At 45.6% G+C, this 13,903-nt stretch overlaps 1 protein-coding gene across 2 annotated transcripts; it reads right to left on the reverse strand.

The window, feature by feature from the left end:
* Nucleotides 1–897: 897 nt before the first annotated feature.
* LOC121304997 (coiled-coil domain-containing protein 9-like) lies at nt 898–11,451 on the reverse strand. Of its 2 annotated transcripts, XM_041236460.1 has the most exons (14): nt 11,279–11,451; nt 10,052–10,113; nt 9,532–9,624; nt 9,229–9,381; nt 8,534–8,890; nt 7,903–7,986; nt 6,592–6,675; nt 5,642–5,725; nt 5,039–5,215; nt 4,274–4,455; nt 3,750–3,805; nt 2,879–2,981; nt 2,327–2,408; nt 898–1,533 (listed from the first exon to the last, which is right to left on the reverse strand). In XM_041236460.1, the coding sequence occupies exons 2-14, from the start codon at nt 10,052–10,054 to the stop codon at nt 1,012–1,014; spliced, it is 1,980 nt and encodes a 659-aa protein (XP_041092394.1). In that variant the 5' UTR covers nt 10,055–10,113; nt 11,279–11,451; the 3' UTR covers nt 898–1,011. The 2 variants fall into 2 exon arrangements, with proteins under 2 accessions (XP_041092394.1, XP_041092395.1); XM_041236461.1 differs by lacking the exons at nt 5,642–5,725; nt 6,592–6,675.
* Nucleotides 11,452–13,903: the final 2,452 nt, after the last annotated feature.

Consider the following 13,903-nt stretch of genomic DNA (forward strand, 5'->3'; position numbering starts at 1 on the left):
TATATATATATATATATATATATATATATATGAGATCCTGATGCAGAAGTGTTTATTTAATTCATTTCTTTAATAGCTGACACTGTCACTTAGATTATTTCAGCTCATTAAAAAATGTACAGTATATTAAAATATTTGACTGACATATAAAACAAAATGGTGATGGTCTTCGCACCAGTTTATTTAACATTACTTTTGTCATGATTACACTGCACTCAGTACAGACAATTGATTACAGACCTTCACAAACTTTTTAAAATCAGCGTCACCTCTAATATTTCCTGTCTGCGCATCTCATTATATTACAAACTGGGATGGGAATAAGACTCCCGCTGCACAGCAATTTGATCCACTCCTGGTCTCACTGTGAGTTTAATAATAAGACACACCTGAGCTTGTTGCCTAGACACACTGGGGCTGATCAAGCTGGTAGCAGTAAAACCTGGACTGGATCACACTGCTGTGCAATAGGAGTTTTATTTCCATCACTGATCATCAACACAGTGCTTTGCAGCTACCAGGCTGTGTGGTGTAAATCTACCAGCCCAGAGCAGAGCTGTTTCAAAATTACTTTGTTAACAATGCGCCCAAAAAAATCAAAACCACTCCAAGACCCCTGCAAGATCGTTAAACTGAAATACGGCTATAGAAATAAGCTTTTGTATGCATCTCCCTCTATAGAGATACAAAGCAGCCCTCTGAAATGTCTTTATAATATACAGCACTAGACCCTGATATTGATGAGACACAGCCCTCTGAAATGTCTTTATAATATACAGCACTAGACCCTGATATTGATGAGATCCAGCCCTCTGAAATGTCTTTATAATATACAGCACTAGACCCTGATATTGATGAGACACAGCCCTCTGAAATGTCTTTATAATATACAGCACTAGACCCTGATATTGATGAGATCCAGCCCTCTGAAATGTCTTTATAATATACAGCACTAGACCCTGATATTGATGTGACTCTGAGCTTCACTGCCCCTTCTCCTGTTCTTCAGGATCAGTTTTGCTCCATGTTTTGGTCCCTCCCTCTGGCTCCTGGCTCAGCTCCAGGTCCGCTCTTGGGGGATGTGGGTTTGGGGTTGGCTGGGGCGGGCTGCCCCAGGGGGTTCTCTCCTAAACTGCCGCGGGGCGACTGCAGCTCCATCTCCTCCCCCCAGTCTGTGACGGGACAGTAGCCCTCCTCTAAGGAGAAGGGGCTCAGGGGCTTGCAGGGTTTGGGGGAAGGGGGCTCAGGGGTGGTCTGCTTGGGGGGCAGCTGTAGCTTGGGGAGATGCCCCCCGCTCCTGCGCCCCCGTTCTCTCCTCTGTCGGGGGGCGGAGAGACTGGTTTGGGGTTTGGAAGTTGGTGGGATAGATGGTCGCTGCTTCTTCTGTTTTTGCGGCGGTTTCTTCTCTGCTTTCTCCTCCTCTCCCTCGGACTCTCCCTCCTCCCCATCGCTCGCATCCTCCCACTGGTCTTCGTCTGCCTCCTGGCACGGCGCCACCTCCTTTCCCCGTCCAGCTTTCTCCTGAGCTTCATCCTGTAGAATAAATTAGAAATCACTTCCCCACTGGAACCCATCATCACCCAAGTCTCTTTGCACGCCAAATAAAAACACAAGAGAATGAAACACATTCTCGCCAAACACTTACAGAAAAATATATGAACAGAAAAAAACAGCAACATTATTCAGAGAAGGTCACATCCACGACTATGAAACCCTCAATAAAGGCACTTTAGAAACTCAGTTCAATGGTAAACGGATGCACTAGAAGTCTCTCAATGACAAATGTTTCCACTTTGTCTGCAACAGATCTGAACACACTGTTATAAAAAAAAAAAGTTGGATTGCCAGCAAAACCCCAACTGTAATCCCATATCAAGCTTTCACCCATAGCTGTTAAACACTGAGCTCTAGTGTGCTAGCCTGTACCGTACGGAGCTGAGCTGAGCTGTGCTGTAGTGAGCTGAGCTGTTCTGTAGTGACCTGAGCTGTGCTGTAGTGACCTGAGCTGAGCTGTGCTGTACTGACCTGAGCTGAACTGTGCTGTAGTGAGCTGAGCTGAACTGTGCTGTAGTGAGCTGAGCTGAACTGTGCTGTAGTGAGCTGAGCTGAGCTGTGCTGTAGTGAGCTGAGCTGAGCTGTAGTGAGCTGAGCTGAACTGTGCTGTAGTGAGCTGAGCTGAGCTGAGCTGTGCTGAAGTGAGCTGAGCTGAGCTGTAGTGAGCTGAGCTGTAGTGAGCTGAGCTGTGCTGAAGTGAGCTGAGCTGAGCTGTGCTGAAGTGAGCTGAGCTGTGCTGAAGTGAGCTGAGCTGAGCTGTGCTATACTGTACTTTATTCCTGGGAGGTTCTGCTTCTTTCTTCCCCTCAGCCTCTCTCTTCTTCACCTCCTCCTCCCAGCGGTTGTCGTGCATGCTGTCACCAGGGAAACAGAACATAATAAATACAGAAACTAAACATAGAAACTGTTCATTAAAAAGAGATTAAAAATAAATAAAGATGCGCAAGGGCGTCTGTTTGAGTCTTGATGCAAACTTCTTTCAACTCCCAGAAAGTTTGATGGTTTTTTTTTTCTTCTTCAAGTATAAAATCAGCTGTACGGTGTAATTCTAAACATGCAATGTCTCAGAAAACAAAAAAAACAATAATTATAATAATCTTACAAGGTTTCAAAAATGTAAAGATTATAGCGGAAATCAGACTCCTGTTGCACAGCAGCTTCACCCAGTCCAGGTTTTACTACCAGCTTGATCAGCCCCCAGTGTGTCTAGGTAACAAGCTCAGGTGTGTTTTATTAAGCTCATAGTGAAACCAGGAATGGATCAGACTGCTATGCAGCGGGAGTCTGATTCCCACCCCTGTTGTGTCTGGAGCTGGTCTGGTACCTGTAGTTCCTGCCTTTCCCCTTCCCCGCCTCTCTCCCCTTCCCCTTCCCCTGGGCCAGGAAGTCTCCGAATGTGGGCTGCTTGGGTGGGTGTTTGTTCTCCTCTTCAGTGTGGGAGAAAAAAAAAAAAAAAAAAGATTAACACCAGCAGGACAAAAAGCAAACCAAATACTGGCTGAGGAACCTCTGCGCTTACATCTTCAGAAATCAGGAGCTAATAACAGGGGGGTGGGTCGCTGGCGTCGATCAAACGGATCCTTCAGAGTGAAGCAGAAACAGCTGCCTGGGTTTGTGTGGGTCGCTGTTCTCCTCCACAGAGTCTCAGAAAAGCAGCGATCAGCACAAACCCAGGCAGCCGCTTCTTCACTCAAATAAACATCTGCACAGCACTAATTGGTTTATCGAATCGATGGCTTTTTGAAGACAGTCACTTAAATGTGCTATAAAAACTTGCCACGGTTTTGTATTTTATGCTTCAGGCTTGCAATGTGATGCAATACACTGTCGTTGGGATAGGGTAAGAGACAGCTGCTTGAGTTAGTACTGCAGACTGGACAAAGGAGACCACAGCAGTTCTCCAAGCAGCAAGTTACACACGACACACATCCCTCACTCCTCCCTGAAGACATGAAACTGTCCCAGGTGCCTCTATAGCGCCCCCTACCTGCTGGAATGTAGAATGCAAGCACAAGGACTGGTGAACTCATTCAAAAGGAAGATATATACAGTATGCATCTGAAAATACGAATCAATAGATACACAGAGGAGGTAACTAGATTAGCTGTGTCTTAATATCAAACACACAGTAAAATCAGGAATGGAGCAAAGTGCTGTGCGACGGGAGTCTTATTTCCAGCCCTGCTCGTCCTCACCTCTTCTGCCGTCGGTCTCTCCTTGTTCCTGCATTGCAGCGGCTGCCTCTTTAAACCTGGATATAATGTAATAAGCACATTAATAAAGGAAGGAAAGAAAGACTCCCACTGCATTGCAGTTTGATCGACTCCTGGTTTTACTACGAGTTTATTACAATATATATGCACTGGTGCTGATCAAGCTCCTAGTAAAACCTGGAATGGGTGACACTACCGTGCAACAGGAGTCTGATTTCCATCTCGATATCCGTGTACAATCTCCCCATAAACAGAAGTGCAGTATTTCCTGTTAGATTTCAAAGTGTCACATTTTTTAATTGTCAGTTTTTTGGTAAGTCTACGGGAACACTCCAAAGCGCTGTGCAATTCAACATGTTAACGAGCAGCTTTCATTCGACTTTATCAAGCAAAATGAGTTCATTCTATAGGGGGGTGCTAAACTTTTGGCCAGAGCTGTATACTGGGCTTCTTGTCAATGTGCTGCTGATGACACACAAGGCTGGCAGCAGTGCCTGTGTCCCTACATGCTGTCGGTCTTCTGAGCGTCCCACTCCCTCCTCCACTGGCCCGTGGCGTTGCGGTGTCGCTCCAGCCTGGCCTGGTCGATCTGCTCCCGTTCCTGCTTCCAGCGCTCGTACTCGGAGCGCTCCCGACCCGTCATCGACATCACGTCAACGCGGCCCTTGGGACCCCCTGACCGCCGGCCCTACAGACACAGAGATGAGAGAGAGACACACACACAGACAGAGCGAGAGACAGAAACACACACACACAGACAGAGCGAGAGACAGGGACACACACAGAGACAGAAACACACACACACAGACAGACAGAGACACACAGACAGAGCGAGAAAGATAGACACACACAGATAGAGCGAGAGAGAGACACACACACACACAGACAGACACAGAGAGAAAGAGACACAGACACATACAAAGAGAGACAGACAAACACAGAAAACAAAACAAAAAATGTTTTAGAAATTAACAATTTGGAAAGAATTAGCTATGATTATTTAGCTGCACATTATTGTAGGGCTAGAGATCATAATATTATACAGCAGTGTTAGATTTCAAAATGCCACATTTTATAATATTTCTCCGTTTTCAGTGAAGTATCTGGAAAACTCCAAAGCAGTGTGCAATTCAACATGTTAACGTGACATCATTCAGCAGCTTTCATTCGACTTCATGAAGCAAAATGAGTTCATTCTACAGGGGGACGCAAAACTTTTAGCCAGATCTGCACACCGAGATGTTTGGGGAGAGACACGCTCGGATCCATACCTGCCACTCCTTGTCTCTCTCGGACCCCCCAGTCTTGACCCTCTCAAAGTCGACCCCCCCCCAGTTTCGGACGTGCCGTCGGCTCCCCTCCTTGCGATCTGCGTCGGGAACGGGGCCGGAACGCCGAGGGTCATCCAGGAAACTCCGGCCCGGATTCTTCTCTCCCTGCCCGTCACTCTGGAAGAGAGAAAAAAAAAAAACCTTGCTTTAAAAATCAGAAAACATTTCCAAAAACGATACGCCTCGAACCACAGCACGGCTCCATACCTTCATTAAACTAACCTGCCAGGAATTAAGCATTTGAGATGATCAGCCGATAAACCTGGATTGGGTAAAGCACGTATTTTCAGTGGTACTCAAGTTTATCATTTATTACAGGCGTGGCAATAAGACTCCTATTGCATAGCAGTTTCACCCATTCCAGGTTTTACTACCAGCTTGATTAGCCATGGACTAAGATCCTGTGAAAAAATCACAGTACCAAGCTCAGCTGTGCGTCTTATTGAACAGGTAAGCAGCTCAGCTGTGTGTCTTAAACACACAGTAAAACCAGGACTGGATCTAGCTGCTATGCAATGGGAGTCTCCCCGGCAGTGGTCTTACCCTGTTGCCCCTCTCGTACTCGGCGATCTTCTCCATCTCCTCGTTCATTTTCTCGATGTTCAGTCTCCGCTTCTCTTCCCACTCCTGTGCAAGGGACACAAGGGATAACCACAGTGGTGGAAATAAGCACAGGGAAGCATGATGAAGTATCGAGAGAAAACCCTGGCAAACTAATCCTTACAATGTTCATCGACAGCACGGTAAAGCATAGGGAAGCATTGTAAAGCACAGAGAGGTCTGGTAAAGCATAGGGAAGCATTGTAAAGCACAGAGAGGTCTGGTAAAGCACAGGGAAGCATTGTAAAGCACAGAGAGGTCTGGTAAAGCACAGGGAAGCATTGTAAAGCACAGAGAGGTCTGGTAAAGCACAGGGAAGCATTGTAAAGCACAGAGAGGTCTGGTAAAGCATAGGGAAGCATTGTAAAGCACAGAGAGGTCTGGTAAAGCATAGGGAAGCATTGTAAAGCACAGAGAGGTCTGGTAAAGCACAGGGAAGCATTGTAAAGCACAGAGAGGTCTGGTAAAGCACAGGGAAGCATTGTAAAGCACAGAGAGGTCTGGTAAAGCACAGGGAAGCATTGTAAAGCACAGAGAGGTCTGGTAAAGCACAGGGAAGCATTGTAAAGCACAGAGAGGTCTGGTAAAGCACAGGGAAGCATTGTAAAGCACAGAGAGGTCTGGTAAAGCACAGGGAAGCATTGTAAAGCACAGAGAGGTCTGGTAAAGCACAGGGAAGCATTGTAAAGCACAGAGAGGTCTGGTAAAGCATAGGGAAGCATTGTAAAGCACAGAGAGGTCTGGTAAAGCATAGGGAAGCATTGTAAAGCACAGAGAGGTCTGGTAAAGCACAGGGAAGCATTGTAAAGCACAGAGAGGCATGGGTCACCAGTAAGATGGGATGTCTCGGGGAGAGCATATGAGCCGTCCCTAGAGAGAGGCAGTGGTCTTACCCTGTTGCCCCTCTCGTACTCGGCGATCTTCTCCATCTCCTCGTTCATTTTCTCGATGTTCAGTCTCCGCTTCTCTTCCCACTCCTGTGCAAGGGACACAAGGGATAACCACAGTGGTGGAAATAAGCACAGGGAAGCATGATGAAGTATCGAGAGAAAACCCTGGCAAACTAATCCTTACAATGTTCATCGACAGCACGGTAAAGCATAGGGAAGCATTGTAAAGCACAGAGAGGTCTGGTAAAGCACAGAGAGGTCTGGTAAAGCATAGGGAAGCATTGTAAAGCACAGAGAGGTTTGGTAAAGCACAGGGAAGCATTGTAAAAGCACAGAGAGGTCTGGTAAAGCACAGGGAAGCATTGTAAAGCACAGAGAGGTCTGGTAAAGCACAGGGAAGCATTGTAAAGCACAGAGAGGTCTGGTAAAGCACAGGGAAGCATTGTAAAGCACAGAGAGGTCTGGTAAAGCACAGGGAAGCATTGTAAAGCACAGAGAGGTCTGGTAAAGCATAGGGAAGCATTGTAAAGCACAGAGAGGTCTGGTAAAGCACAGGGAAGCATTGTAAAGCACAGAGAGGTCTGGTAAAGCACAGGGAAGCATTGTAAAGCACAGAGAGGTCTGGTAAAGCACAGGGAAGCATTGTAAAGCACAGAGAGGTCTGGTAAAGCACAGGGAAGCATTGTAAAGCACAGAGAGGTCTGGTAAAGCACAGGGAAGCATTGTAAAGCACAGAGAGGTCTGGTAAAGCACAGGGAAGCATTGTAAAGCACAGAGAGGTCTGGTAAAGCACAGGGAAGCATTGTAAAGCACAGAGAGGTCTGGTAAAGCACAGGGAAGCATTGTAAAGCACAGAGAGGTCTGGTAAAGCACAGGGAAGCATTGTAAAGCACAGAGAGGTCTGGTAAAGCATAGGGAAGCATTGTAAAGCACAGAGAGGTCTGGTAAAGCACAGGGAAGCATTGTAAAGCACAGAGAGGTCTGGTAAAGCACAGGGAAGCATTGTAAAGCACAGAGAGGTCTGGTAAAGCACAGGGAAGCATTGTAAAGCACAGAGAGGTATGGTAAAGCACAGGGAAGCATTGTAAAGCACAGAGAGGTCTGGTAAAGCACAGGGAAGCATTGTAAAGCACAGAGAGGTCTGGTAAAGCACAGGGAAGCATTGTAAAGCACAGAGAGGTCTGGTAAAGCACAGGGAAGCATTGTAAAGCACAGAGAGGTCTGGTAAAGCACAGGGAAGCATTGTAAAGCACAGAGAGGTCTGGTAAAGCACAGGGAAGCATTGTAAAGCACAGAGAGGGGCAGTGGTCTTACCCTGTTGCCCCTCTCGTACTCGGCGATCTTCTCCATCTCCTCGTTCATTTTCTCGATGTTCAGTCTCCGCTTCTCTTCCCACTCCTGTGCAAGGGACACAAGGGATAACCACAGTGGTGGAAATAAGCACAGGGAAGCATGATGAAGTATCGAGAGAAAACCCTGGCAAACTAATCCTTACAATGTTCATCGACAGCACGGTAAAGCATAGGGAAGCATTGTAAAGCACAGAGAGGTCTGGTAAAGCACAGGGAAGCATTGTAAAGCACAGAGAGGTCTGGTAAAGCATAGGGAAGCATTGTAAAGCACAGAGAGGTCTGGTAAAGCACAGGGAAGCATTGTAAAGCACAGAGAGGTCTGGTAAAGCATAGGGAAGCATTGTAAAGCACAGAGCGGTCTGGTAAAGCATAGGGAAGCATTGTAAAGCACAGAGCGGTCTGGTAAAGCATAGGGAAGCATTGTAAAGCAGGGCAGTGTGATCTCACAGACAACGACAGCACTGTCGTGAAGCACCAGGCCACCCGAGTCACTGGCTAACAGCGACCAGATCATAATGGTCCTTATTCATTCGAGACTCATTTCCATTCCTGACGTTGCATCTGTAGTGAAGCGGTGCTCTGAACGCACGTACCTTGACCCTCCTGTCGGGCGCTGGGTTGCCGGGGTTACTGGCGTCGTTGCCGGGGTTACCGGCCCCTTCCCCTCCTTCCCGGTCCCGCCTCCCTCTGGGCGTCCTCACAGCGCCCTCTGCTGGCTGGCTGTCCGGGCGCTGGTTCCGCGCCTCTCTGTCGGAGTGTCTCTCTCCTCGGTCGTGTCTCTGCTCTCCCCCTCCCCCCCAGTCGGATCTGGGGCTGCCCCTGCCGCCCCTCTCCCTCCCAAGCCGCCCGGACCCCTTCCCTCTCCTGGGAGGGCTGTGCCCTAGGGGAGACCCCCCCTCGCCCCCCCGCCCACTCTCCGGCTTCCTGTGATTGCAGACCACTCTGTTCTCCTAGAAAAGGGGGAAAATGAGAGAAAAGAAAGTTTAAACTTTACATTTAAATGAAACCAAAAATAAAAAAGGACATATATATCTCAGTGGATGAAAATAAATTGAGGGAACCACTCTCTCAGGAACAGCGGCTTGAAACCTGATTCCAGGAGACCTAGTTTGAGCTCATATTAAACTCAAAGCATCACTAGGAAGCAAACACCATGACAAATGCTTAATTGCACAGTGGGGAGAGAGAATTGCAAACATTGCAATTTTCCTGTGAGACAGTTCTAAACCAGCGAGGGACACCATCATGATATGAATATTAACAAAACGTTCCTTCTCTCCTTCCTTACCCCTGCAGGTCTGGTCAGGTCTACAGTAATGCTGAAGCTCTCTTCCTCCGCTCTCTTGCGATCGACGTTCTCAGATTCCGAGGGGCGTGGCTTCTGCCCCGTCGTCACGGCGATGCCCTCTTGCTCCGCCCGCTTCTTATCTTCCGCGATTTCCTGGAGGAGAGAGAGAGAGCAGCTGGCATCGTAGGAACGAAAAGACTTACTTTCATTTTCTCCACAGCTATACCGAGCCTCAAACATGTGTACTTTGGTGCTTAATGGGTTAACAGTTCTCAGAGTGTCTGACTCCTTGAGGGTCAGTACCTGGTATCTCTTGACCAGAGCCTCGTTCTTCTTGCGGAGCGCTTCGATTCTCTTGTCCAGCTGCGCATCTTTCTCCTCCTTCGTCTTCAAATCCTGAGCCGTGGACAGAGGAGGGGGAAGAGACGCGTTAGACAAGATCCCGGGGATGAGACAGGACGGCAGATCACAGGGACAGAAAGAGGACTCCCCTTGCACAGCAGTGTGATCCAGTCCTGGTTTCACTAGGAGTTTAATAATCAGACACACCTGAGCTTGTTGCCTAGACACACTGGGGCTGATCAAGCTGGTAGCAAAACCTGGACTGGGTGACACTGCTGTGCAATGGGAGGATCATCATCATCGATAATAAAAATCTCGATCCATCAGGGGCACCCATACCCCTCCCCCTCCCCAAAAAATGAAATCCAGCCGATTCACCACCAGCACCCCCCCTCCCCTCCCAGCTACGCCAGCGTTATGAACAATCACCAAAAAATCTCCACTCGCCCTGAAACAAAATCCTGATTACACTGCAGCTTACCATGACAGTCAGACACAACCTGCAAGAAACAGACACTTCGTCTCCAGCAGTTTGCAAGCCCCCTGTAGAGATAAAAACAGATACAGATACATACAGATATATAGATATACATAGAGAGATAGATAGATAGATAGATAGAGACATAGATAGATAGATAGATATGCACTAATAAGGCTAATTAGATATAATCATCTTCACTTTTAAAACTTGAAATAATACATTGCTTTTATCGATCATACAGCAGGGATGGAAATAAGACTCCTATTGCATAGCAGTGTGATCCATTCCTGGGTTTTACTGTGAATTTATGAAATGGTAGCCCTATCAGTCCAGAGACGACAGACAAAGAGAAGGGGAGATGTGATCCCTTTCATTGGACTCACTAAATAATAATTATTCACAAGCTTTCGAGACCTCAAAGGTCTCCTTTTCAGGTGAAAGTAGGAAAGAGAGATTGATGTTTACATGCATCAGAACTTTACAAAAAGAACCCATTTTGAACCCCTGCAATTCTAATGCAAGGAAACAGGCTGATGGTAAAACCTGGACTGGGTGACACTGCTGTGCAACTGGAGTCTGATTACCAGCCCTGAAATACTGGCAGTACCTTAATCCAAAAAATAAACACACACACAATATAGACATTTATCTCAAATCAGTTTATCAAATTATAGCTAGGGTGTCTAGTTTTGTTTGTTTGTTTTAATTTTCCTTCTCTTTCCCTCCCTTTAACCCTTAATTAATAGTGGTTAACCCTTCACTGAATACCGGATTGTTTAAATTAATAAACGGAATCCTGCGGCGATTCGAGTCAGAATGAAATATTCAAATAGAAATCAGGCGAGATCAAGGAGCGTCGCTTGTGAATTCAATCAAGACATGAAGGGTGGATTGAAACAGCTTCCTTTGGGAATTAGTGATCGATTAAGAAAGAGAATCGGCTCAAAATATGTTTAAATGGGCACGAAGTGATCAAAAATAAAACAGAAGCCCTAATTATAGCCACATGCAATCCGAAAGGTCGTGTTGTGTGTGTGCGGGCAGGTAATACTATCAAATGTGGGTGTCCCCACTTTGTAAAACACCTTTTCAAGAACTAAATATGCCTTTTAAAAAAGTTGTCGGCTTGCACCCTGTGCGGAGTTTTGCAGGAATGCGAACACGCGTGTTTCTGCCCGCATAGTCTCCACAAAGGCTGGCCGGACACACCTTGCGCGGTTCCCTTACCTGTGCAGATCTGCGCCGCTTCCTCCGCCAGACCCCGATCACGGCTCCAGAAAGCCCCGTGTGAGACAAACACGCTGCCCCCCCGATCCACTTCCTGAGCGCAAACCCCTCGTCCTTCCTTCCTGCAATGCTGCGAGGTGAAACGTTTTCTGAAAGCGGCTGCGCGTCGCTGGCAGGACGTTATGCAATCCTCAGGGCTATGGTATCATCCGCTCTGTTTCTGATGTCAGCGATACAGTGTCATATGTTATATTTGCAATATCAGTGCAACATCTCCGATGCAAGAAACCGAACTGAGGGTTTGCATGGTAAACCACATCTAATTAGGAATTATGACCAATTGTTCTATTTTAGACTTTCGTAACTGCATCCCACTCGACAGTTTACATCAACCTTTTAATTATTATTATTATTATTATTATTATTATTATTATTATTATTATTATTATTATTATTATTATCAACATTATAAATAATCGCGCTGTCTACACACACACACACACACACACACACACACATACAATATACACACACACACACACACACACACATATAAAATATATACACACACACACACACACATATATATATATATATATATATATATATATATATATATATATATATATATATATATATATATATATATATATATATATATACACACACACACACACACACATACATACACACACACACATTTAGGTGATTAGAAAGTATAGATACGTTTACCACATCATTGATATGGTGCGTTGATGTGATAACACTGTTTCTAACCACCCTGTATATTATATATAGGTTTGAAATGAGGTCTAACCGGTGTACAAAACTGAAGGGTTAAATGCTTCAGTAATTTGGTTTGGTCAGCAGCTGTTGCAGTTGAAGTAGCTTCAACTATGCATATGCTGTTTGTTACTATAGCTCTATAACACATATTCTTGCTTTATAGCTTGCTATGCAGGTAGCCTAGGTGCAATATAATGCGCCGCTACCATACCTGCAGGGTGCAGAGAGACACCTGTAACAGCCACGCATTGCTCAACTATACAACCCGACAGCTTCACAGCAGGCAGTGTGGCTGTCATTCCACACGGTGGCAGCATTGCACAATATTGGGAACAGCAAGCCTGCATTTATGGCATTCAATTGATTATTATTTCTTCTTCTTCTTCTTCTTCATTATATATATATTCTCGTGTTTATCTTGTGAGTTTGGTCGCTCACGGTAGTGGTCTGGTCCGGTTGTGCTATACAAATAATACATGTGTTTTGTTTTTAATTTATTTTAAAATAGACCTCAGAGTAAAGTAAGGGGGGGGGCACAGCCCGCCTCTCTCCAGAATACAAACGATGTCGTAATGGGCAAGTAACAGCGCTGCTCGCCGGGTATTTTTAGAAAGCTGACATCTTTCGAAGAACAAAATTAATAAATAATAAAATAATTGTGCGCCCTGCACGCAGTTTACTCGTGACCTTTAATAACACCCGCTATGCAAAAAAATCTTGACATCATATTGGTATGATTATCTGTGTGATCGAGACCGTCGAAACCCGAGCACCGCTGCTTTCGTGTCACCTTCGCCACTCTAAAATTTCAATGACCTCATCTCGTATGGAATAGATGACCCTTTGACTCCGCGTCATCTGCTTTGCAACTATGGAAGAATTTACCGTAGGATAATATAAACCTAGACAAAAAATCGACTATTCGTTGAATAACAAACATGAGCATTTCATTTTAAAAAAACAAACATCTGGTATACGGCATTAACTTATCTCACTAACGCTGGCATGTGTGAATTAACGCGTTGCATATAGTTATAAAATTATTTATATTAGCTATATTGTATTAAAATCCAATACAATCAGCAGTGATGCACACCTCTACAGAAGATTCCCAGGATAATAATAATAATAATAATAATAATAATAATAATAATAATAATAATAATAATAATAATAATAATAAATGGGTGAGGCACTGGTGTTAAAATTGTTCTGCTAGTCTGTTCTTCCTCAGTGGCTACACACTCGGATTCAGGGGTGGTCAAAATTAGTCTTTCTAGTCCTGGTCTTTGTTCCAACCCTGTTCTAAATTAATTGAACCAGTGAAACGTGCATTCAGACCCTGGAGTATTTAATGATTTCATTGTAGCTGTTAAAACCTGGAGTGGAACGCCCCTCCAGGATCGGGATTATTGGACACCTCCTGCTCATTTTGTTCTTGGGAAGCTGGAAACTCTGTTCTACAAAATGGTCCATTGAGAGAGTCAGGAGGTCTGGTCTCACATAGTCTCTTAAGCGTGAGGAAACCGTGCAGTCGGATAAGGAAGCACCTTCCAACTGAACCCCATCCGAATCCGAGTCACAGAACCGCAGTTTCGGCAACCCGCCAGGGATGTGAGCCGTACCATTGCATGGAGAAGGGCTGGCCATGTGTGAATAGGAAAAAAGTGTGTGTGCAATATGGCGGGTGTTTCGATGTCGACTGTTAACAGCTCCTCCTCCACCCTGTGTGTGTGTGTGTGTCTCAGTATGCATGTGTGTGTGTGGTGTGTGTGTGCGTGTATGTGTGTCTGTGCCTGTGTGTGTGTGTGGGTGTGTCTGTGCTTGTGGCGTGTGCAT

The sequence above is a fragment of the Polyodon spathula genome, chromosome 40 (assembly GCF_017654505.1).
Source record: "Polyodon spathula isolate WHYD16114869_AA chromosome 40, ASM1765450v1, whole genome shotgun sequence".
NCBI classification, from domain to species: domain Eukaryota; kingdom Metazoa; phylum Chordata; class Actinopteri; order Acipenseriformes; family Polyodontidae; genus Polyodon; species Polyodon spathula.